The sequence below is a fragment of the Orcinus orca genome, chromosome 14 (assembly GCF_937001465.1).
Source record: "Orcinus orca chromosome 14, mOrcOrc1.1, whole genome shotgun sequence".
Taxonomy (NCBI): domain Eukaryota; kingdom Metazoa; phylum Chordata; class Mammalia; order Artiodactyla; family Delphinidae; genus Orcinus; species Orcinus orca.
In genome coordinates, this window is record NC_064572.1 from 61,396,898 (window position 1) to 61,422,395 (window position 25,498).

Sequence of the window (25,498 nt, forward strand, 5' to 3'; positions counted from 1 at the left end):
CCAAGGTATATACCAAAGCAAAATGAAAACATATGCCACATAAAAACTTGTACACTTATGTTTAATAGCAGGATTTTTCATAATAGCCAAAATGTAGAAATAGTTCTAATGTCTATCAACTGACGAGTAGGTAAATAGAACATGGTATAGCCATACAACAGAATATTATTCAGCAATAGAAGGGAATGCAGTATCGATACATATTACAATACAGATGAGCCTTCAAAACATTATGCTAAGTGAAAAAAGCCAGTCACAAAGGGACACATACTGTATGATCATATTTATATGAAATATCTAGAATAGGCAAATCTACAGAGATAGAAAGTGGATTAGTGGTTGCCAGAGGCTGGGGGAAAAGGAGAATGGGGAGTAATTGCTAATAGGCATGGGGTTTCCTTTTTGGGTGATATTCTAAAATAGATTGTGGTGATGGTTGCACGACTCTATGAATATATTAGTACTAAAACAATTGAACTGTACACTTTTAGAGGGTGAATGTTCTGGTAGGTGAATTTTTACCTCAAAAAGCTGTTCTTTTTAAGATGCCTAACTTAATGTAAATGCAAAGCCTTGCTTACTGGTGTGGAGCTGCTCTCTTCCTCAGCATCCCTGATCCTTCCCTTCCCCTCTATCCCGGTTCTAGCTGTTTTAAGGAGAAGGATGACTAAAGGTAGAATTGAGGTCTCCCTTTCTCCATGAGGACCAAAGACCATATGCGTCCATTCAAGTAAGTTGGGAAACTTTGGGGAGGAAGGAACTCAAACTCTTATGGTTCTTTTAGATACAGGTGCCCAAGCCACCATTCTACCCGTTTCATTGGGGAGGAGGCTCCTGAATTCAACTAATAAGGTTTGGGCAGGGTTTCCAGTAGGAAAAATAAATCTAAAGTGATCTTGTGGGTGAGGCCCTTTGGACCAATTCAATGTCTTGTTTCTGTGGCTTCCAATGTATATTCCCTATAGAATGTGTATTGGCATTGATGTTTTACATGTTTGTGCTGTGAATGCTCATAATATCCAGAGGGGATTCTCCTGATCTAGAAGAGTCACATGTAGAGAAGTAATGAGACATGTATTAGGACATTTACATGTAGTGGGAATATTCACATCTAGTGGGACATGTTAATCACTCCCCAGCCCACCTCCCTATTCTATCTCCAGGTGGTCCCAGGAGGAGAAAGGGAAATCACAGTCTTGATTAAGGTCTAAAAGGCAGCAGGGATATTAAGAGATATAATATCTCAATACTATAGCTCTGTAGGTCCAGAGGAACAGGAACTGGAGACTTATGGTAGATTATCACCAACTGAATTAAGTTGTTACTCCTGCAGCCCCCGCTATTCCAGACATTGTAGCTGCAGCTGAATCCACTGCACAGACTGATGGCACTTGGTATGCTGTCCTGGACATTGACAACACCTTTCCTTTATTTGCCCACAAGGGCAAGGGTCCAGACCAGTTTGCATTCATGGCAAATCTTCAAATATATGTTTGCAGTACTTCTCAGGAGGTACGGTTAATGAAGGGACATTAATTATCTTTTGTCTTTCAGAGCCACCTTGGAACTTTCCTCAGGAAAATGCCCTGCTGTGGCTCTCCCAAACAATCTAATTGACTTCTGGAACTGGATCTGCCATCCATCATCAGATGGCTAAACGTCAGGGGAAGGCTCAGCTCTTGCATTGGTGGAAAGGTTTTAAAGTAGCCCCACTTTCAAGGAGGTAGACATATACATAAATAATAATGAGGAAAATGACAGCTGCCATAGGACAGGTAAACTCTGTATCTCTAAAATATAGTCACTATAAGCAGTGAAACTAACCTGCTGTTGCATGAAATTGAAAATTTGTTCCTTTCTTCCTTTGTTCTTTCATTATTCAGTAAAAATGTAAATCTATAAGTCAGTCACTGTTAAATCCCAGGTTTTATCTCTTGAATCATTTTATTTTACCCTGAAGCCAGCTTTTTATTTTGCTTCCTCATTGCCATTTCTATCTGCCTTGACCGCTAGCAGATACGGTTAACCTGAATTCTTAACTTGACAAAGCTGTGGCAGAACCAACCAGAGGGAGGAGATGAAGTAGTAATGAAGAATCACAGAACTCAGAACAACTGGCTCCGTCTTGCTGTGTCCCCTTGAATAAGTTGCTGGACCTCTCTGAGCCTCAGTTTTCTTCTCTGCCAAACAGGATAAGTATATCTGTGCTATCTACCTGCCTTATCAGGGAGCTGGAAAAGCCAGATGATTTAGTGGGTGGAAATAAGCTGTGGAACTTATGGTGGAACATAAAGAATAAATTAAAAGAAGCCAAAGACGAAAGTTATTATACAAGATACTGAATATAGTTGCCTGTGCTATACAGTTAGTCCTTGTTATTTATTTATTTTATATATAGTGGTGTGTATCTGTTAATTCCATACTCCTAATTTTTTTTTTTTAAAGAAAGTTTCCATTTATTTTTTTAGAATAAAGATTTAGTGCACAAATACAGCCCAAAGCCAACAGAAAAATAGCTTTGCCCTGTCATTTGCCTAAGAAAGCACTGCAATTACTCAGAATAGGCCAAAAGGAAAGAAAAAAAAAAGCAATCCTCTGAGTTCTAGGCTTCACAAAAGGACCACATCTTATACTATGTACATCGATTTGATGTGCAAGTGTGCAATAAATATATACACATACATTCCTATCTGTTTTACATCATTCTAGAGTATTCATAGATCAAGCTGGGATTTAGAAATGTGAAAAGGCCATAACAGTAAAAAGGAAAATAAAGGATACAATGGTTTTTAGACCAGTAGAATAATTATGCTTAGCTAATTATTTTAACTTTGGAGCAAACTAAAAAAGTTGTTTTGAAATAAATGGTACCTGTAAGGAATGCTTACTGCAATACTCGTTAAATGTGCTTGGTCAGTTGTTTGATAATAGCACTGACCTGAAGTATATGGTATAGTAACACAACTCTCACTGTCCTAGAATTCCTTTAAATGGCCAGCTATAGCTATCCAGAATCTAAGCATTTCAAGAATTGTGTTGCTCAGCCTGTTAAAAGATAACTAGCTTATAACCTACTTCTCCTTATGTGGCTACATCAGTTACTCGTGGTCCCAATGACGTATAAAAGAGGATATAAGCTGCTGAAGATTTCACAGAAGAAACGGAAATATCAGAAACTTCATGATCATCAAATTTAAACCACCGCTGTCTTGCTGCATTTTTACAATAGGCAGTGTAGTGGCCTCCATCCAGCCCACCATAGTGATTCGAAACAGAAAACAAGTTATATTTCCTCAAATTGTTCTTTGGACCAATAACATACTGTGACAAGTCAAGATTTTCTAATGGGAAGTCCACAGATGTCTGTAATTTTTGCTTCCATCTGCCATCATAGGAAAAACGTTTCAGATGCACTAAAAGTACAGGTGGCAACTTCCAGATTTCTATCTTTTTTAGCGAATCCCGTCGAGTTCTGCAATGACTGCAGTAAAACCTGTTGTTATCTGTGAGTTTTTCTTCTTTGGAAAATAATCTAAGGCAATCCTGTAATGTACATTTACTTGTAGATGCTAGTGGTAGAGACAGATACATGAACGCCTCAAATGTCCTAGACTTTCTGTGGCAGGTGAGGCACTGTACTGTGGATTTGAATTGACCCTGAAAAAGGGCAACAATGATAGATTCATTGAGCTGCTTGTGCTTCTGCCAAGCGTGTTCTGCAGCTTTAAAGTCATCGAGATGATCATTATTTTCTTCTTTATGTCTCTTCCGATTATCAGCTTTATTAAGATCTTCATGGAGACCATCCATTAGGAACAGAAGCAGTTCTTGTGAATCTTGCTGGCTGTATCCTGCAAACTGGTCATTGATCTTCCCAATAGTGATTTTAAAGTCTTTTGGACTGATATACCTGTACTGTCCTGTCCACAGGGCTTTCATGATTATGCCAAATTCTTCCGCCACTTCACCTTTATGCCCCAACAAATTTGACCTATTAATATCATCCTGATAACAGTTGCGGTTGAAATAATCAGCCAGATGTGGAGTATTACATAGGCACTGCAGTATTGAGTTCATGTAACAAGTATTTCCTAAATTACGAAGTCCGGTGAGAGCTGGTCCAGATCCTCCAAAAACAGGATTGAGGTTCCGAATTTGAGAAGCAGAAAGCCTTGTGATCTCAGTTTTAGGGTAGCTGGTTGGCTTGGTTTCCCGATTAACTGTTGGAGTTACTGCTGGTCTCCTCTTCTCTTCCTCTTGAATGGCTTGGGTTATATCTGGGGAGGAGTAGGAGCGCTTCAGCTTGGACGGTTCTCTATCCCGCTCGGCAGGAATCTGTGGCTTGGCTTTATGAGTTGGAGGGGTGGAAGGAGGTGCTGATGAAGGAGCCATTTCCGGTGGATACATATGAACAGTGTTGGTAGGCGAATGATAGTAACGAAAAGTTCCAGTGATAGGGTCAAGAAACTTGGCCCAGCCTGAAGGCAGTCCTGGTACGATCTTCCCCATTTCTTCACTTCGTGCTCTTGTCAAAGGCTCTCGAGACTTGCCTGAACTGGAATCTCCTGCCACAGAGGCATGGGGCACATCTCCTGTTGACTTTTTCTGCACTTCTGGGGTTGGACACCTTTTCCCCCTATCTTCCACAGATTTCTTGGCATCAGTAGTTTCATGTTCACTTTTACTTTGTCTTTTTACTCCTGTTATTTCTCTGCCCTTCTTTGCTGAGGTTTCTTTATCTTCTTTCTTGGTCTGTTCACTTTCTTTCTTTTCCATTTGTTCTTTTGCTTTTTGTTCCTTCTCTGTGATTTCATTTTCTTCAGCTTCTTGTTTCTTCCTGTCTTTTTGTTCTTCTTCTTCTTTCCTCAGTTTCTCTTTCTGTTCCTCTTGCTGCCTTTCTCTAAGTTCTTTTTCTTGTTTGTTTTTCTCCATTAGAAGAGCAGTTTCTGCATGAATACGAGCTTTTTCTTCATCTGTTAACATGGCAGTTGGAAGGGGAAATACCGGTTTTGTGGACCGATCAGGAACAACTTTTCCATTCTGAGGAGACTGTTGCTCATGATCTGTAATTTCAGATTTTATTCTATGATCTTCAGGCAATTTGACTGCCGGTTTTTTAGTACGATCAATCTGTGGAACATTCTTTATAATAGGCACTGGCTGAATTATGGGTGAAACATCAGATTTAGAAGCAGCAATTGGTTCAACTGGAGTTGATATATTCAGTGGTCCCACTCTCTCATCTTGATTGTTTATCAATTCTGTGTTTTCATTGACTTCTGTAGGAGGTGTCATCTGGGCAGTAGGTTTAGAAGGAACTGATTCTTCCAGTGAGGGGTAAGTAAAATCCAATGAGACAGACACCTCTTCATTCTTGCCTCGTGGGGGTGGAGTGACTTTAGCATTTGTTGTATACTGTGGATAACAAAGGAGCCAATTTTCATAGCCTCCTTCTAAAACCAAAGGCTCATTGTGCAGGACAGTTTTACTTTCCCACTTGAAAAGTGCATCTTTCAGACTCCGCAGAGTTGTTCCAAGTTGTAAATCTTTTGCAGTACTAAACCAGTCAAGAAGTACCACATAATCCACATTCCCTCTCTTCTTCCACGTGTCTTTAGAATCATCTGGGAGGTTTGCTTCAATCCAACTAGCAGTGACTCCTGGACTGATGGCTTCTTCAGGAACACTGAGAGAATTTGAAATATGGGAATCCAGATAATCCTGCATTCTTCGAGCATCCATTATAATCAAGCTGATGTTTTTATCCATCCTCATTGTGTAAAGCTCCTTTGCTGTGATTGCTCCTTTCTCTGTAGTCTCATTTTTTTCACTCTTTTCACCATTTATCTTGTGGGCTTTGTCTTTGGCATCCAATACATTTTCCAAAGAACTTTTAGCTGATGTGCCACCATCCTCTCTTCCTGTTTCCTGCCTTTTCTGTTTCTGCAGCTGCTCTTTCTCCTGTCTGTCCTTTTCTTCAAGTTTTTTCCGAACTTCAGCTTCTTCATATCTGAGTTTAAGGCTTTCAGAGAGTCTCTCAGCTTCTTCAATAGCTTTTTTGATGTTTGCAGGTCCAAGTATTGAATGAAAGTAGTCCTGCTGTTGCTTGAAATCAGGCCTTTTTTTGATAAGATTATAAACAGTCACATATTTCATATATAGCACATAGGCCCTTTCCTCATCACGATCTAATCTGCTTTCTTCTGCGGTCTTGAAGATCTTCAGGGCACTCTGTACATAACTAAAAACTCAAGAAACTAGGGACAGGAAAGGGGACATGAGTTCAATCTTTTAGAGTTTTCTACACAATGGCTGAACTGCACTCTGATTCACTGGCCTTCCTAGTGCTTATTTTCTCTGGTTTAACTTCTGTCTTCTTATTGAGGTCTTTTAGTGAAGAACTGAGGTAGAGTTCTTTAGGAACTGAAGCCACAGCAGGCATGATGAATAATCTTTACTTCTCCACTTTCACAATGGATGGTGTACTTCATTAAAAGTAGTTCTTTTCTGGACTTCACTACAAGCAAGTTTGACTGGATCAGAGGAGGGATTGGAAAACACTCTGAGAGGTTGTATTAAGGCCTGGGAATGTAGCTCGACGGGCAGAAAATCTTGGCGCCGGGCGCGCTAATGCCGGCCTCCTCGCCAAAAAAAACCATACTCCTAATTTATCCCTCCCCCTCCCTTTTCCCTTTTGGTAACCATAAATTGGTTTTTTATGTCTGTGAATCTGTTTCTGTTTTGTAATATGTTGATTTGTTTTTTTTTTGATTCCACATATAAGTGATATAATGTTTGTCTTTGTCTGACTTACTTCACTTAGTATGATAATCTCTAGGTCCATCCATGTTGCTGCAAATGATAATATTTCATTCTTTTTTATGGCTGAGTAATATTCCATTGTATACATATACCACATCTTATCCATTCATCTGTTGATGGACACTTAGGTTGCTTCCATATCTTGGCTATTGTGAATAGTGCTGCTATGAACATTGGTGTGCATGTATCTTTTCAAATTAGTTTTCATCTTTTCCAGATATATGCCCAGGAATGGGATTACTGGATCATATGGTAGTTCTATTTTTAGTTTTTTAAGGAACCTCCATACTGTTTTCCATAGTGGCTGCACCAATTTACATTCCCACCAACAGTGTAGGAGGGTTCCCTTTTCTCCACAACCTGTCCAGCATTTATTATTTGTAGACTTTTTGATGATGGCCATTCTGACCAGTGTGAGGTAATATCTCATTGTAGTTTTTTAAAAAAATATTTAAATATTTATTTATTTATTTTGGCTGCACTGGGTCTTAGTTGCAACAGGTGGGATCTTCACTGTGGCATGTGGGGTCTTTAGTTGCAGCATGCGGACTCTTAGTTGCAGCATGTGGGCTTCTTAGTTGCGGCATGTGGACTTCTTAGCTATGGCATGTGCACTTCTTAGTTGTGACACGTGGGCTTCTTAGTTGCAGCATGCATGTGGGATCTAGTTCTCTGACCAGGGATTGAACCCAGGCCCCCTGCACTGGGAGCATGGAGTCTTACCCACTAGACCAGCAGGGAAGTCCCACCTCATTGTAGTTTTGATTTGCATTTCTCTAATAATTAGAGATGGGGAGCATCCTTTCATGTGCCTACTGGCCATCTGTATGTCTTCTTTGGAGAAATGTCTATTTAGGTCTTCTGCCCATTTTTGGATTGGGTTGTTTGCTTTTCTTTTTTTTTAATATTAAGTTATATGAGGTATCTGTATACTTTGGAAATTAAGCCCTTGTCAGTAGCATCATTTGCAAATATTTTCTCCCAGTCCATAGGTTGTCTTTTTGTTTTGTTATGGTTTCCTTTGCAAAAGCTTATAAGTTTTATTGGGTCCCATTTATTTATTTTTGCTTTTATTTCTTTTGCCTGGGGAGACTGACCTAAGAAAATATTACTACAATTTATGTCCAAGGAATAATTTTCATATATTTAGAATAATGGTCACATTATTATATACTTACTGTCAGGTACTTTCTTAAGCATTCACAAGGACCCTGTGATGTACAAACTATAGGCATCCTCATTATACAGATGATGGAAGATGAGAAAATCTGCCAAATGTGACACAGCAAGTAGACAGTGGAGAGGAATTCACATCCAGATCTGACTCCAGAGCCCAGTCTCTTAAGGACCAAGCTAACTATCTTCTTTTACACAGTGTGCATGCAATACCTGACAATAAACACCTGCCTTCCATATTTCCATTACTAAGTAGTGCTCTGCAGCCCCCAGATTCCCAGTCACTGAGCATCTTTAGAATTCAGTAAGGACTATGATCAGGGAATTGTGAGAGATATAAAGATATGAGAGATGGCTTGTGTTTTCAAGGAGCTTACCGTCAGAGAGAGGAAATTAGATGTACCCCAACAACTCTAATAACGAAAGTGATAACTGCTATAACAGGGTTACAAGAGCCTTGAGAAAAGAGGAATTACTCCCTGTGTGATTTAAAAGTAAAACAGTGTGGTTTAGTTTTATTTTTTAAAGTTTTATTAGTGTCAGTTCAGCTGGGAGGTATGTCTGAAGATACCGGTATAGAAATCTTGACAGTGAATAAGAAAACATCAGAGCTGAAGGGGACCTCAAATGGTCGAGTTCAACACCCACATCTGAGGTGAACCCAGAGTACCCAGTGCCCCAGGATGAATGAGCTGGTGGCAAAAACTGGGATCAGATACAGAACTCCTGGTCTTCCTTCCATCCTAAGGCACTCCTTCCTTCCCACTGTCTAGCAGATGGTGCCCTGGGGCAAGGAGCTTTCTCAGGAACATGTATTCTTCGGGTAACTAATCTTCCAAGTGTCCACTAATGACATCTTGTTGTACAAGCCTTCCCTGACTCTCCCCTCTAGCACTTTCTTTCCAGACAACAGTAATATCTCCTACTTGGAGGTCTGGCTTTGGAGATACTGAGCGAACAAGACAGACCTTAGGGCATCATCTATTAGCTCCCTCTCAAAGGCTCTATGTTCTGCCAACCCAAAGAGATTGTGAACATGGAGAGAAGGAATTTGACTTTTATTTTTTATGTCCCAGAACAACCAAAACAGTGCTTGGCTTTATTGTATGTCACAACACACTAGCATGAAGACATTTAAAAAATGACTGAATTTTTAAACATACACAAAAACAGAATTGCATGACAAACTCCAAAATGTTCATCACCAGCTTCCACAAGTATTGTTATTCTGCCATTCTTGTTTCAGAGCCTGCTGAGAGGTGACAGAGGGTGCACATGGAAATGGCCAGGTCGGTGACAGGGAAACGCAGTAGGCATCAGGCTTGGTCAAGGACCCCAGACGTAGGGGCAGGCAGTGGGATACCATCATTCACACGAAGAGCCAGGAAGCAAAGCAGTTTGCCAAGTGCTGGTGACGCAGGTAGGGTCGGGAATCAGGTGTGGGAGCCCGAGATAAATTGTACCCAGCAGTTGGCTGGCTGCCTCTGTGCCTGGTGCATGCTTCAGGGTAGTCTTAGAGACACTGCGCAGCCTCTGATGTGTGACAGAGCCTCTCCCCACTGCAGCCTTTGCGGATGCTGCTTCCTCTGCTAGGACGCTCTGCTCTTCCACCAGCTTCTCCCATGGCTGCTTTCCCAGTGAAGACTTCCTCGGCCACACTTCCCAAAGAGGTATCCTCTCCTCATTATTCTTCAACTTCCTACATACCATTCTCAATTTTGTAATTAATTATGTTAGTGTTAGTTTACTTGTTTATTTTTAGTCTCCCCTGCTAGACTGTAATCTCCAATGAGGGCAGGGATCTTGTCTTCCTCCTTTACCTCTATCTCCTCAGAAACTAGAAAAGTGTCTGACACATAATAGATACTCAATAAATATTTGGCAAATGAATTAATGATAGACAGTTTTAAATTTCTGTTAATATCTTGACTGTTGAAGCACAAGTTGGGTACAAAAGAGTACAGGAAAACGAAAGGGTAATTTTTAATTTCATCAGGGTAAATGGCACCCTGTAACTAAGTGGTTCTCAATTCTGGCTGCACATTAGAATCACTCCGGGAGTTTTAAAAAATACAAACACCTGCCCTCCTCTATAGACAAACTGAATCAGAATCCCTGGGGGGTGGTTCCAAAGCATAGGTATTTTTTTTTAAGCCCTCTAGGTGACTATAATGTGCATAGACTTGAGAATCGCTGCTCTAATGAAGAAACACTACAAGGATTTTGACATTAAGATGAAGGCAGTGAATTTGGAGCAGAAGGCAGGTCTGCTCAAGTCAGATTTAGAGTGAGTCAAAATGACGTGTTCTATTCAATCCTTTCAATGCTTAAAACCAAATCAGAGATGAAATAAACAGAGATTGATAATAGTTGAAAGTTAGTGAGTGAAGTACCTAATGACTGATAGATTTTTTAAACTTTATAAATAGTGTAGTGCATTTAAATAAGAATTAAAAACAATATTCTATTTTTAAAGACTTCTGCTTTTATTTAAACAAACAAAAAATCAAAATTGAGTTAGAAAAGACAATGTATTATGTTTGGCTCTCATGGTCACTTCTATCAGAGGCCTATTTCTTGGTTCCTAAATGTCATAACCAGACATCATTGTGCCCTTAATGTTTGTAAATATAATGTTTAAGGTGAAATAACTACAAGTTTGTCATATTTTGGCACTCGCAAAAGATCTTTCCAACCTACCAAAGGCATTCCACTTTTCGTCTCCTTTCATTCTTTTTCTTCCTCCCTCCCTCCCTTCCTCTCTTTCTAGTCAGATTATTTTTAGATAATATTCTAGTGTTTGAGGTGAACCGATGAAGTTAGGTAAGGTGCAGCTTTTCGCATTTCCAGGGCTGGCCTTGCTCCTCCATCATCTGAAGGTTGCTTCGAGGATGGCACACTATGCTCCTAAGCTCAAGCACAGTGAGGCTGCAATTGCTTCTTCTCCCTCTCCCTGATTTATTTAGGTTGCTGCACAACTTACTGCAACTGTAATCCCTCAGTATTGCAATCTGGGAGCAGTATAAATGGTTGACGGTAGAGTGAGATTTTCAATTGTTGCTTCTCAGTGATTCATATAATGTGCTGTCATTAGCACTTTTTATGTGACATATCATGGTTTCCAGGGCTTATTGGGCCATTTATAAATACCACAGGAAGGTATTAGAGCTAGCGTTGCAGTGTGGTTACTGTCTTAATTGCCTTCAGTGGGAAAGGTTGGCAGCATCTTCTCTGGAGGAAAATAAAATGTAATTTTTAGTTTGTCTTTAACCATTTGCAGTCAATTCCTTTCAAGTGCAGGAATCACAGCTTTCCTCTTTTGTTCTTCTAATTCTCCAGTCACTTAATTTTTGCAAAAAAATTTACTTTTCATACTTTAGCTATCATTACTTGGTTGATTTCCAGGTATCTGTATGAATATTCAAATGTATATTATCTTGCCACAGTTATATTCATTATTAATGATAATTACTGATATTACTGACTTACAGAATTTTACAAAGTGACTTTGTAAAATAATAATAGCCGCTGATATTTGTTGAGTGCTTACTATGTGGTAAAAGATACATATACACTGGTTCATTCAATCCTTTCCAACAATGCTCTGAGATAGACACTATTATTGTCTCCATTTTATGAAGGGAAATGGATGATTGTTGAGGTTTAGTAATCCGCCCAGGGACACAGTAGTAAATGACAGAGCTGGGTCTGAAACTCAGGTCAGTCTGATTCCAGTGCCAATACTTTTAAGCATGACATTCAGATACTCCCCACTCCCTGACCCCAGCACAGTTAGCCCCATTTTACAAAGCAGGAAATGCAAACTCAAGCAACTGGAACACTGTGGTGCTGCCCTGGAGCCTACATCTTCTGATTCCAGGTGCAGAGCTCTTTCTACTTCCCGAGACAGCTTCCACCAGGGTGAGCTGTTCAACTGCTGACATGTGTCACTTACATCCCATGCGCACCACTCAGGTTGATAAATAAGCAACGGACGAAGACTGGTAGTTAAAAATCAGAGGGGCTTCTCTTTAAAGCATCAGGAGCAAAAGAGCTGCGTGCCTGGTCACATGGCGCAGGTGCAGGCTCTGATCTGAGAGGCCAGGGTTCAGAGGCACAGAGGAGGAAAGAAGCAAGTCATGCCCACTGGGCATGCAGCCCAGGCGCTTCAGCCACTGACATGGAGCCGGCCTGAGTCCCAGTGATTGATCCTGCAGCTGAGGATGTCCTTCTCTCAGCAGCCGCAGGTTCCCACAAAGGAAGGTTGCACATGGAGAAGTCTTTGTCAGGGACTCTAATGAGAGGATTGGGTTTCACATCACAGCTACCCCTAAACAGGTACTCTCTGCTTCTTTCATCTTCCTGATGGCTCCCACGGGAAAGAAAAGAAAGAGAAAGGAAGCTACGCCAAGAAACAGGTCACAGGCTAATTTGGCAAGGTTCTGTACCACCCCTGCCCCACCACCTCCAGGTTTGTAACTTTGAGATTCCTTAGTTTTTACACAGCCTGTGTGGCCAACAGAGAGCGATGGGAAAAGCTTTCCTAAGTAATTTTTCATAATCCATCCACCATGACTCTCTGGAATATTAAAGCCTCTGACCCTTTGTACATGCCATTGCCTCTGTTTGGAAGATTCTCCCCAGACCTCAAACTCTTCTTCCTGTGGCTAGCTTGCCCTTCTCCTTCAAGATCCAGCTCAGGTACTGTCTCCTCCAGAAAGCCTTCCTTGATGCCCCATGCCTGCCCTCTACCCAGGCTGGCATCTGTTCCTCTTCTGTCCTGCTAAAGCACTTCTGCCATAGTCCCTGCTGACTGATCCATCTCCTATCCACACTGTAAGCTCCTTGAGGGCAGGGACACTGTCTCCAGGGTCCAGCACAGTATCGAGCACAAAGCACAAGTGTAATAAAGCACTTACTTCTTTCTAAACACTCTATTTTTTCTTTTAAAAATAGCCTTTTATTTTTCAGATTATGAAATCAATAATGCCGATTGCACCAATTTTTCATACAAAATCCACAAAGAAGAAAATAAAAACTATCTGTAATCCCACCAACCAAAGAAAACCACTTTTAACATTTAGATGTAGTCCCTTCCAGTAATTTTCTATGTGTACACGTACATATGAAATCAGAATCCTACTGTCATATCTAGTTTTCTCAAGGATTATAACAGTATCTTTTGGAGGCAGATAGAGGAGACATTTTTATCACAATTTGAGTGATGAGAAAACTGGAACCCAAAGACACATGTCTAATGGACGGCAGAGCCGGGACTGGAATCTATGAACCTTGTCACAGTACCAGGCTCCTGCTGCTCCCCTGAGGCCTCCTCATTAGGTGGTGCTCTTCTTGCAAGAGAGTGTGCAACATCCAGCATCCATGGGACATGGGTTTGCAACTGGATGTTCTTCCTCAGGAAAGGGACAGATTTAAGCTCATCCTGTTTCCACATCATGGTTGTGTAGTGCATAAGAATCTAATGTTTCAAAGGGAAACAAGGATGGAGCACCTAGGATCTCATCCCTGTGATAGGTTAAGAAGTGGAGCTACGCAGATATCATTAAGATGCACAGTTTCTTTCCAATAGCCAAATGACATCTGAACAGTGATGGCTTGGCTCAGAGCATGTTGCTACAGGAACCACAGCTATAGGTTCAATCCCGTCATAGACTAGTGAGTTTTCTATGCACTGACTGTATTCCAGAACAACGTACAAAGCAAGTGTTCAGTAACTGTGCATTGGGCTGAATTGAATGTTTATAGTTATTCATAAGGGGTAGTCAGCAAAAAAGAATGTTGCCAGCAAATATAAATATCCCTACCACTATGCCCAGTATAGAAAAGGCTATCCAATGTGAACTACCTTTCTATTTTATTCTAAGCAAAGGACTAAATTGTAATCCCTTAGACACACACCAGATTGTTAGCTCTACAGATGAGAGAACCAAATCTTATTTATCTTCATGTCCCCAGAACACCTAGCCTAGAGCCAGACACATTTGAAGTGTCAATGTTTTTTGAATTGAATTGTATTTGCTAGGCCGGTGTGGGAGTTAAGAAGATGTTGGCTAGTAATTCACTATTCCTTTCCTTGAAAGCTCTGTAAATCAAGCTCTTAAAAAAAGCAGCAAGCTAAATTCCAAAACCGTTTCTTAGGAGAAATGCCCATGGCTGGTGGGGTCTGGACTATGTCCACTGAATGTGCAGATCTCTTCTGCACAAACATCCCTTACTCCCAAGAGAGCCCATGACTAGCCGACAGGCTGTGGAGACTCACAAGTTCCCTCCTTCCCAATGGCGAGCAGGTCAGGGGAAAGGGGTGGGAGTCGAGTGATGAAGCACTGCTGGACTAAATGTTCTCCTCTTCCCAGGAGAAGGAAAATCTCACAAGAGGAGGAGAGTTGGCACATTTCTAGAGGAACAGCCAGAAACAACATGGGCTGTAGTTGAAAATGATCTTTTCTCAAGACAAAAAGGACTACCTTCAATATTCTCTCTTACCTTAGATTGGAATGGCCTTGCCAGAGCTGGACTGGAATCCTACAAACTCGAATCAAAAGCTGACTGGGTAGGTGGAGGGGTAATATGGGATATGGGTTGAGGTGCCATTAGGCTAAGACCCGATAACGACAACAACAGAAATAAAACCACTATCTGCCAATAGGATCTTTTCCTGAAATGCACTGAGCTGAATTTGAAGGGACTGTAATAGAAAATACTGATTTTTCTGGGAGGCAACTAAAACATAACTCACTAATGCCCTAAACTCTTAACACTCTTGAAGATTTAATCACAGTGTAAAACCCACAAGTTTTTATTGTCAGTGTTTGGATATCAACTGTACAACTCTCTGAAGCGGCAACAGTATGATCCTAGGTCTGTGACCATTGCACATCTCAGGGGCCTGCTGGCAAGGTCTGTCAGATTGGTGCCCGGGTCTAGCCTAGTAAATTCTTTCCAGGAGACTTAGGACATACTCTCCCAGCTGCAAAGTTCTCTGCTTATAAGGTACAGAATTTATTAGCCCAAAGAAAGAGAAAAAGAAAGCCTGCTACCTTTTAAAGTGCTTTTACATAGTTTCTTTACTAGAGCTTGGCATTTCCAGAAATACAGCTGTGCAGAACATTTGAGCCTTTGTACTAAATCAATAGGACTTGTTTGAGCTTCCAATGAACCTCTGTGCCGCTACTACCTATCAACCAAGGTGTCTCACGGTAGCTTTTAAAGAAAGTCACCTGTATTATCGCTCGTTTGGGGAGAACGAAGCCATGAGAACTTGCATCTTTAACCTAACACATGGCCATGCGAAGGTACATAGAGAGCTGATACGCAATCCAGGTTTGTCCAGCTCCGGAAATCAAACCAGTCTAGTCACCCACAGACCATAGGTTTTCTTCTAGCCTAGGTTTTCTTCTCTCCAGTTCCTCAAGATGCCTGTTCCCATCTCCAGACTCAATTCTGAGACAAACAGTGGCATCAGACCACAGCACAGACACCAAAGAGAGTACTGCAAGAAATAGTGTGGCACGGTGAAAAGAAAATAGCATTTAGAACTGAAAAACTCTGAGTTCCAGCTCTTACTACTTGTCTGACCTTAGATAAGTCACTTAACAACTTGAAAGAACCCTAGTTTCTCTTCAGCAAAATAAGTATAAATAGTCATACTCATCTCACCAGGCTCTCTTCAGAGCAATTATGACAAACTTTTTTATCTTATTTATGTGTTTATATACTTTCCGTTTCTCAGTTCACTTCACTAGACTATAAGCTCCAGGAGTTCAAGGACCTTGTCTTTTTGGCTCGTCACAGTGGCTGTTTGCCAGGAATAGCGATCAGCATATAGTACATGATCAAGAGGAGTTAAAGAGATTTGAATGTGTGAAGGAAGGAATAAAGGAAAGACAGGAGGAAGGAAGGACAGAGTGTTTGGAGTTTTGCTGATGTGTGGTATATGAAAGTGGTCTGTAAACTGTTAAGTATTATACACATTATTAAATATACAAATAATATTTGGTGCATTAATTATACCAGGGTGATCTTTTAAAAATGTAAGTTAGATCATGTTACTGCCCTGTAGAAAACCCTCCAATGGCTTTTCATACTACTTACAATAAAAGTCAAACTCCTTTTAGCTTTCAAAGCCCTTCGTGATCTGACCCGGGCTGGCCTCATGTCCAGTCTCCCCCTTCCCTGCCAGGCCCCCAGCACTCTGGTGTTCTTATGTTTCCTCAAACATGCCAACTCTGTTCCTGCCTCGGAGTCTTTGTGCTAGCCCCTCCCCCGGCCTGAAAGCTCTTCTGCAAAAATCTGCATGTCTGGCTCCTTCTTGTCACTGGGCTCTTGGCTTAAATGTCACCTTCTCAGAGAGGTCTTCCTTGTATATACTCTAAAGGAGTCCTCACTGACCCCCTCTTATAGTAATCCACTATCTACTTATTCAGGTATCTACTACTAGTCTCTTCCCCAGTGCCTGATGGTCAATAAATATTTACATTTGTGTGACATTATATTTGTTCAGTGCTTACATTTCATAGATGCTTTTCTAATTATTATTTATTTTATCACCACAAGTTTAGGAGCTCAAAAGAAAGGACAAACAAAGGAAACCCCCTATGGTTACAAACTGAAAATTCCCTCTCACTCCTCCATACCCCAGCCCCACATACACTGAGAGAGAGGTATCCTGGCCCTGTGAATAAAAGCAACTGTGCCAGTCAGCTTTAATATTTGTGACTTAATTGGAGTCATGTACAATCAGGGATACAATAATTACTTAGTACTCTAACTAGAGGGATTCTTTTGAGACATGGCAATGGTGCTGTTGGGTGCCAAGATGTTCTCTGTTCTGGGCTTGGAGGCCTGGGTAGTGAGAAGAATAGGGGGGTGGAAATGGGCAGGGGGAAGCAAATGGCAGGAACACTCACTGGTTCCAGTTGGGTTTGTTTACTGTGGACCCCAGGGCAGCAGTAATTCTGTAGGAAGATTACTGGACCAGGGCACAGAAGCAGGTTCTAGGGCTGGCTCTACATGCCCCTCCCCCCCACCCCAGGCTATCATTCCCTCTGTTATATGAGGTGGAACTGGATCATCTCGAAGGGGAATGCCAGCTCTGACATTCTATGGGTTAATGAGAGGACTCTGACCTTTTATCATGACTAAGATGTCTGTGAGAAGGATAACTCATGTAATATTTTTGATAAGCACAGCTTTTCTGGACTAAGTGGGATTTCTTTGATTGGTCAATAAAGTCACTGGACAAACCCAGATCTCTGCTTTTGCCATTCTTCTTTAGCCTTCCCTTTCCTTTGCTTTCCTAGAGAAGGTGATACCCTGGGCAAATCCCCTCATTGTCACATAGGGATCAGCATCTAGTGTAAGTGTACTTCAGCCACTTTCCAAGGGATGGGTTCCTACTGTATCTGATCTTGGCCAACACTCTCCCATCTGCTTTCAACATGCTGCATCTAACATTAACTAAGTCTCCTATTAGCATTAAAAGAAAACAATCTGGAAAAATTCACTCAAGCAGAGTTCAAACAGGCCACAAGTAGATTTGGAATCTCAACAGCACAAGGTTTGTTAAAATAATAGTGGTAAGTATATAACTACATATAAATGTATATATGTGTATATGCATAAACCCATATGTACATACGTGTGTGTATATATTGGGGTATGTGTGGGAGGTGAAGCCAAGAGTCTGTAAAATGGGTCAAGAATTCTTCTGTTCAATTTATGAAATTAACTGGTAACAGAAGGAGGAGAAAAATTCTACCAGTGTGGAACAAAGCATGATCAAAAGAACGGAAGGACATGGAAAAGGAGTTGGGAACCTTTCTATTACACTTACTGGTAATGGGTTAAAATTCTGGTCCACGAGGTGATTGTATCCATGGTCAAAAAATGAGTGCCGAATCACAACATCAATGCCCCGATTGGCCAGCATTCCTAAAGTGTTCAACCATCTGAGAAGCAGGGGAAAAAAGCTACATCAATACATTTTAAAAATAGCATAAAACAAGCTCTATAAAAATTGGCCAACATACACACATACACACCACCACCCACACCCATCAAATTTACCTAGTACTTTAGAGAAAACTATTTTAAGCATTAAATACACAGATGGAAGAGATCTATAGAGATGATCAAATCTAACCTCTTCATTTTATAAGAAAATAAAGAGGTCCAGAGGAGTAAAATGAATTGCCTTGGTCATAAAATAGCTTGTTGCTAATGACATCTCTTATTCCTATAATACTAACAAATAAAATGAACACCCTAGCCACTTGTAAGCCTAAAGTCATCCCCCTTGACCACAAAACACACAATCACAGAAGCACACACACTATATTTTCCATCACTCAAACTCCTCTGCTTGCACCTATTCACTGTCCATGTACTTTACATATGACGCTAACCCACATACTCCTGTGACCTATGGTCCAGTCATTTGCATCCCTCATATATCACTGTCAGTAGGCAATGCAGTAATAATTTCCCTTGGCACTATAACTAACTATACAGGGATTGGAGTATGCTACCATCACACATATGTTGCAGTGGAGGACCTGCATTGCTCACACACTTATTACATACCCCATCATGCCAAATACCCACTCTCCAGGGCATGCTATCCTTCAAAAATACTGCCCTCATGGTTTTTCTAACACCTACTGCTAACTCTGCCTTCACCATTTACACATTTAACTCATTCATTCATTCATTCATTTGTGAATTGATTTCATTTTCTTTCTTTGTATTCTGAAATGCAAGGAAACTTCCAATTGTAATAATATATGTGTGTAAGAAAGGTGACTTAGAGCTTCAGTCTTCTCAGGGTAAAAGATAAGGCATTTCACAATCTTTCCTAAGAATATATTGTCTGGCTTCACCTATCACGTCTTCTCTCACCCTAAACTTTATTCCCCAGGCTCTAAGCCACATAAAACTACTTTTGGGGGCTTCCCTGGTGGCGCAGTGGTTGAGAATCTGCCTGCTAATGCAGGGGACATGGGTTCGAGCTCTGGTCTGGGAGGATCCCACATGCCGCGGAGCAACTAGGCCCATGAGCCACAACTACTGAGCCTGCGTGTCTGGAGCCTGTGCTCCGCAACAAGAGAGACCGAGATAGTGAGAGGCCCGCGCACCGTGATGAAGAGTGGCCCCCGCTTGCCACAACTAGAGAAAAGCCCACGCACAGAAACAAAGACCCAACACAGCAAAAAATAAATAAATAAATTACTAAACTCCTACCCCCAACATCTTAAAAAAAAAAAACAACTACTTTTGGCTGCTCTCACATACTTACCTGAGCCTTTTTATATGTTTTAACTTCTCCTTAGAATTTCCTTCCTCTCTTCCACTAACCCACCTCACCTGGCAAATTTCTTCCCATCTGTTAATCTCCAAGTCAAGTGTCATTTCCTTCTGAACTCTGCTGCCCCAGCCAATAGTAGTATCTTTCTCCTCTGTACTTCCCCAGAACTCTTATTCATACCCTCTGCTGGCCCACTGAATGATAATTACTTAACTTCTCTGTCTTCTCCCAGCTGGTATGAGCTCATCAAAAATAGACACATTTTAGCTTTGTACCCAAAACAACCATCACAGTTCCTGGCACACTATAGGTGCTCAATACTCTAAGTTGAAATTGATCTGGATAAAATTAGATTCTAGGACTTTGAGAATCACCATTCAGCATACTAGGGACAAATAATGCATAGTTCTGATTTCCCAAATCTGAGACTGTATGGAGCTCCAAACCAGTGACCTTACTGACATGAAGACCATTGCTAATTAATGACTATGGCCAGAGCCCTTGTTTCCCCATGGCTTTTCAGAATAGATGGTTAGTTCTGGAGTTGTCCTCATCTTCCTCCTGTAATAATAAATCTCCTGAGTAGGGGAAATAAATGATGTTCCAGGTCTCCCTTTTATGTTCAAGTAGAGAAAAGTGTCAAGGTAACTGGTATATCTCACCAAGGATGCTTCTGCAGCCATTATCTTTCATCCACAAAACTTTATTGAATATCTACTACATGGCAGACATTACTAGGTGCTGCAGACACAGCAGTATGCCAAGGGTAGGGCATCAAAGAATCTCAAAGCCCTGATTGAGAAAACTACCCTTGAATACTTGGCAGCAGAGAATTCTCATTTGTGCATGCATTTGTATATGCCCTGGTAAGCTTATAGTTATGCCATGTATTGAAAAAGGGCTGCAAAATGCCTTCTTTCCAACTCCTTGCTAGCCTTCTGGAGCTTCCTAGAATGCTTTACATTTTTTTTCCCAGGAAGCAATTTATGCCCCTTGGAGAACTGGACTCAAAGGGCATATATCTAGGTACTGCCAGTGGGGTTGAGAGGAAATGGGTGATAAAGAGGTAAGAGAGAAGACCAGGGGCAGAATGAGCTGGTTGTCATTTGATCTGTCAACAAAGCATTGGACATCTGAACTACAACCAAAATCTAAACAACAATATTTATCTGTGTTTGCAAAGCGACTCAGAGATCTATGGATATCTGGCTGATGCTCATGAAAAGGCAGGTCTCTCTCTAGCTCTCTTCATGAAGGTCTGTGCTATTTCTCATTTCACATCACTCTCTAAAGGGAAGAATGTTCACGAAAACAGTACAAGAGGGCTGCTTGCTGGGCCCTGCAGAGGAGTCCTTCTGTGAAGGCTGAGCAAAGGCCATTCTTCTTCTGATTCCAGAGGCCTCCTGCAGTACGGACTGTCAACCTGCCTCTCACAGTGAAACCCCGTGAGGAGAGTATTTTTGAAAGAAGACCCTCAGCAACACTGTAGCAAATGCTGATTCACTCCATTTCCTTCACTGAACCATGCTCCCTGAACAACCTCTCTGTGCCTCTCATGTGAGGACACAGGGCTGGAAGACCCCAGCCATCATCATGTAGACATTGACTCATTATCTTCATCTGCATCTGCCAGGATGCCATCTTAAAGACAATCTACTTGACCAGCCTGATTTGTCCTTCACAACTGTATTGAAGAAGTTGCCTTCATGGAGATCTACAGCTATATAATTAGGAGCAGCTGTTAGTAGTGAAACGCATAGTTGAGGGCAGAGCTGCAGTTCTTAGGAGAACCTTGCTCAGACAAAAAACCAGGACCACAGACTAGACTGGACCAGGAACAGGTCACTTGGTTAATCTGCGGTCCATGACAATGGCAGGCCAGCCAGAGGTCCTCATGCTTCTGGCTTAAGTTGTTCTCCAGACGACTGCAGTAGCCTTCAAGTTCATTTTCCTACCTCTTGCCTATCCAAACTCTTGTGCATACTATTATCAAAACCAACGTTTTAAATACAGGTCAGATGGGTCTCTCTCTTCCTCCAAAATCATCAATGGTTTAGCCACTGAGTATAGAACAAGGCCTCATTTCCCCTGCCTGGTTTTCAAGGTCTTCCATGATTTGGTGGTAAAACTCTGTCCCTAATCAGAGCCCTCACTACACCCCTGAAGATACTGAGGCTTTCTCACACTAATCATTTCCCCTCATAATGTTCCTTCAGTCTCTATGCTCCCACTACCATCAGCAACAATCTTCACCTATAGAAATTAGAGAAATCTATGTTCCACTAAAATGCCTCTTCCTCCGCAAAGCCCTTCCTGATCCTCCCATTCAGAATCTTGATTCTTTTGCATGTCTACCCCTTTTGTGGATAGCCCACGTAAGGCAGAAAGAGAGATGGCATACTGTAGTGGCAAAGAGGCTGGACTCTGGAGCAAACTGCCTTGGCTTGAGTCCAAGCTCTGCCACTAACCAATAATCACATTTACCTCACTGGGTTCTTATAAGGGTATAAGGATATAATAAGCGTATCTAATACACTGGTTGTTAAATTAGTAAATACATATAAAGCACATCAGATAGTCCTTAGCACATGGTAAGCACTATGAAGTTAAAATTATTATTATTATGACACTTTTCTCCTACAGCTTTTCTTATTCCCCATCTCCATTCCTCCAATCATAAGTTTCTAAGGGGCAAAACTCCTGTCTTACTCTTACCTATCTCCCAGGACTCAGGTGAAAAGTAGAAGAGAAAATGTATGTTGTCTGTACTGTATTTTGCACTGAAGACATAAAATAAAGCTCTTATTACTATCATGATTACTACTATTATTACTTTTGCTCTAATGCTCGTACCTGAGATCTTAGTAACTAGACAAGTCCCTAATCGCTGTTTGTTGAGTGATTAAACACATTTACAAAGAAATGGATGAAGAATTTTCAGTGGGAAACGAACCTCCCCCACTCCGGCCAATGGGCAGAATAATGAGCAATTTCACTGTCCTTTCCTCAAAGCCCTTGGGAGTGAAATTGCAAGTGTTACTCACAAGAATCCTGCAGCATAGGAATCTGACAGATTGTTTGTGCCTCCAACTGAGGTGGTCACCACACCTTCAAGCCAAATCTTCTTTCCTGGGGTGTATGTGTTAACCACCTGTTCACACAACAAAAGCAGAAGGAGATGATGAGATTTTTAAAAGCTGTTCCCAAATGAGAAGGAACATACATTCCCTTAAAGAAGTTCCTCTCATCCCCTGCTCCCAGGTGGTCATGACCTGTGCTCTTTTCATGGTGATGCACCCCATACAGATAGCTGGCACACACACACAAAAGAATTAATATTGATACATGTCCACTCAAAGAAATGATCATTTTTTTCCCATAAGAAAACCCAAGTGACAATGTGACAGAAGAACAATGCATCCTTATCTAGGACATAAGTTGACTGCAACACCCTTCACTGGAAGATGCAGGTGGTATGACGTTTCCATATTAACAAGCATTGAGAAGCAAATTTTCTTAATACTCTGTTATGGCACATCCATGGATGAGTGTACCGTCCATGCATCAGCAGTTGTGAATCATGAGAGAGGGCAGAGATCAATGTTTGGGAGAGGTATATTATCATTACCAAGGCATGTATGTATATTACAACCACATTTTGAAACTAACTGCAGTAAGTGTAAAAAGAAAAACCACTGACTCACACGTGAAACATCCTACACAGGGAGCTGCCTTCTAAGCATACACAGAGCCTCTTGTCAAAAGGTGGCCCTCTGAAATTTTGAAATATCCTCGTCTCTGATCCACAAGCTGGAGATTGGCCAGACTACTAGATGTGGTCTCAGATTCTCTGGAGAGCAATCTGGCAGTACTTAGGGATCATGTTGTATGCTGGGTAATCTCTGAGAGCAGAGTCTAAGACAAAGGCTTGTCTATACATAGTTCATTTGGGAAGAAATAACCGGGAGCAGGAATGAGGAACTGGGGACTGTGAAAAGGAAGAAGAAAAAAACAGTACAAGAAGGAGTTTTCAAGTTGGTAACTACTGGCAACTTATACTCAATTCTACAGGGAACTTGGTAAAAGCCTTAAGAACTGTGTCTCAGAACTGTCCCCCAAGGCGGGGGGTGACCAGGGGAAGCGTTCATCATTTGGCTCCTGTTCTCCAAAGGTCAAGAGCAGCCTTGTGACTGTGATCACCCCATTTCACTGTGCAGGCATGAGTGCTGAGCAGGTTCCCACCATTCCACACTCTGCCTTAGAGAAGTCCCAGAGCAGAAAATGAGAGGTCCTCCCGCACCACACCAGCACCAAGCTGGTTGCAGCCTGTGCAGCTGCCTAGCTCTGGTCTCTGCAGGGATGGCTAGAGTAGGAGGTGGGACTGAGAGGATGCGGGTTGTGCACAAGAGGGGCTGGATAAAGACAGTAGTGTATTTAGGTCCTACGGCCCACCAATTCCTCTCCTAGACATATAGAACAAAGCAATTCTGCCTCAGGTCTCTAAGGGGACAAGTATGAAGATGTTTACTATGTCACTGTTTGTGGCAGGTGTCCATTGCTAGAGGAATGAAAAAGTAAAATACATACATGAAATATTATGCAGCAGTTATAGCAATACATTCTATATAAGTCCAGCAACATGAACAGGCTTTAAAGATTTAGTGAGCTTTTAAAAAATAGAAACAGAATGAGGTTTATGGCACAATATTATTTATGTAATTACTCATTCATACCCAATAACACTAAGAGTATATAAAGATACATCTCTGTTAAGGACATATATCAAAGACATAAGAAAAAAAAAGGAAAACAAAAAGAAAAAAAAGAAAAAAAAGACATAAGGAAGGCATGTATAAAAGGGAGGTGAATATAAGTGGGGATTAGAGATGAAGGTGAAAATTAAAACAAAAGGAGGGCTTTGCATGAACTGATGATAATAGTTTGCTGTAGTTGAGGGTAATTAATTCTCTGCACCTCAGGTCTAAAAAAAAAAAAAAACCATATGTATGTTGTAACATATATGCCAGAACTTTCCTTTTCCCAGACCCGTGGGCAGACATTAACAAGCAATCATATTCCTCTTTTCATCTCTCCCTATGTATAGCTCCCTGCCCTCTGCTCTCTCCCCTGCATCTACTAGAGAATATGCATTATTTGAGACCTATTTTAAAATCAGGGTTGGTAAAGTACTTGACCCTTTCAGGGTTAAAGTTGTAAATATATTTTAAAAATTTGAGATGTAAGTAAGGATTATGATCAAGAATAGAAGAAAAAATTAATAGCGGAGGTCAAGCTGGAAACTGTTAAAGATTAAATAAGAATTTCCCCTTGCACCCAGAGTCATTGAGGACACCACAAGGTGGTCCTCTCCCCCTTCTTGACACTGCTCAGAGTGCCCAACCCAAGGGCAGCTGGAAATAGTATAAATAAGAAAGGGAGAAAAACACCTTAAATGATCAGAAGACAGAGTCATATGGTGAAATTAAAGGCCTACAGTGATGATTCCCCTTAAAACATCCATGCTTCTGATAAACTTTGTGCTTCCTTCATGACTAACTGGAACTATAGGAGCAGTTCCACGTGTAGCTGTATTTCTGATGTATCTGTGGGGAGGAAGGTAATCTCCGCGTCTTACTCTTCTGCCATCTTCTCCCTTGATCATGGTGATGGTTTCATGAGTGTTTGCATATGTCCAAATTCATCAAATTGTATACAGGCAGACCTCAAAGATATTACTGGTTCGGTTCCAGGCCACTTTTTTTCTCTTCTTTTCTTTTGCACTTAGTCTAGTTTCACTGGCTCATAGGGTGCGGCGGGCAGAGGTCTCAAACCTAGCACTTTCAGACCAGAGTTTCTAGTGCAAAGCGGCTGCACAACTTCCCAACTCAAGATGGAGGCAGCAACGCAGGCCGTGTGCAGAGAGGCTGCGCCCGGACGGGATCTGGAGCTGTGACTAACTGGAACTGAGTAACATATCTGTGTTTTTATTTTTTGCCTTTGGCTTCCAGGATAGTCAAAGATTAACTTTTGCTCCAAGATATTGAAATGATTGAGGCAGTTAGAGAAAGGTGGTTTGGTTAAACAAAACAAAAAGGTAACTAGTATAAGATGATGAACCTTGAAATCATCGAGCTAAGTGAAAGAAGCCAGACACAAAAGGCCACATATTATATTCTT

At 41.3% G+C, this 25,498-nt stretch overlaps 2 protein-coding genes and 2 long non-coding RNA genes across 6 annotated transcripts in view; 2 read left to right on the forward strand and 2 right to left on the reverse strand.

Moving 5' to 3' along the window:
• The window catches only part of HPSE2 (heparanase 2 (inactive)), a 638,970-nt gene that overhangs the window by 129,588 nt on the left and 483,884 nt on the right, over positions 1-25,498 (reverse strand). For 2 of the 3 annotated variants that reach the window (XM_004268436.4, XM_004268434.4), the window contains 2 exons: positions 22,366-22,472; positions 17,852-17,966 (listed from right to left, as the gene is read on the reverse strand). In XM_004268436.4, the coding sequence (XP_004268484.1) occupies positions 17,852-17,966; positions 22,366-22,472 (222 nt within the window). Of the gene's footprint in view, positions 1-9,682; positions 9,710-17,851; positions 17,967-22,365; positions 22,473-25,498 lie in introns of those variants that run through there. The other variant, XM_049697113.1, reaches the window with a different exon arrangement.
• Positions 1-25,498, forward strand: part of LOC125961049 (uncharacterized) — a 297,239-nt gene that overhangs the window by 11,684 nt on the left and 260,057 nt on the right. The window lies entirely within an intron of this gene.
• Positions 2,430-6,644, reverse strand: LOC125961047 (ubiquitin carboxyl-terminal hydrolase 8-like). The gene is made up of 2 exons (XM_049697125.1): positions 6,334-6,644; positions 2,430-6,248 (listed from the first exon to the last, which is right to left on the reverse strand). The coding sequence occupies exons 1-2, from the start codon at positions 6,440-6,442 to the stop codon at positions 3,082-3,084; spliced, it is 3,276 nt and encodes a 1,091-aa protein (XP_049553082.1). The 5' UTR covers positions 6,443-6,644; the 3' UTR covers positions 2,430-3,081.
• On the forward strand, positions 9,332-17,802 carry LOC117200872 (uncharacterized). Its single transcript, XR_004482623.2, has 3 exons — positions 9,332-9,418; positions 9,564-9,668; positions 14,373-17,802. It is a non-coding gene; the product is annotated as an uncharacterized LOC117200872 (long non-coding RNA).

Excerpts from the sequence above, each read along its gene's own strand:
- LOC125961047 (XM_049697125.1), bottom strand. The coding sequence starts at position 6,442 with ATGCCTGCTGTGGCTTCAGTTCCTAAAGAACTCTACCTCAGTTCTTCA. Across the intron at positions 6,249-6,333 it reads AATAAGCACTAGGAAGGCCA|TTTTTAGTTATGTACAGAGT; the intron begins GTGAATCAGAGT and ends TAGTTTCTTGAG.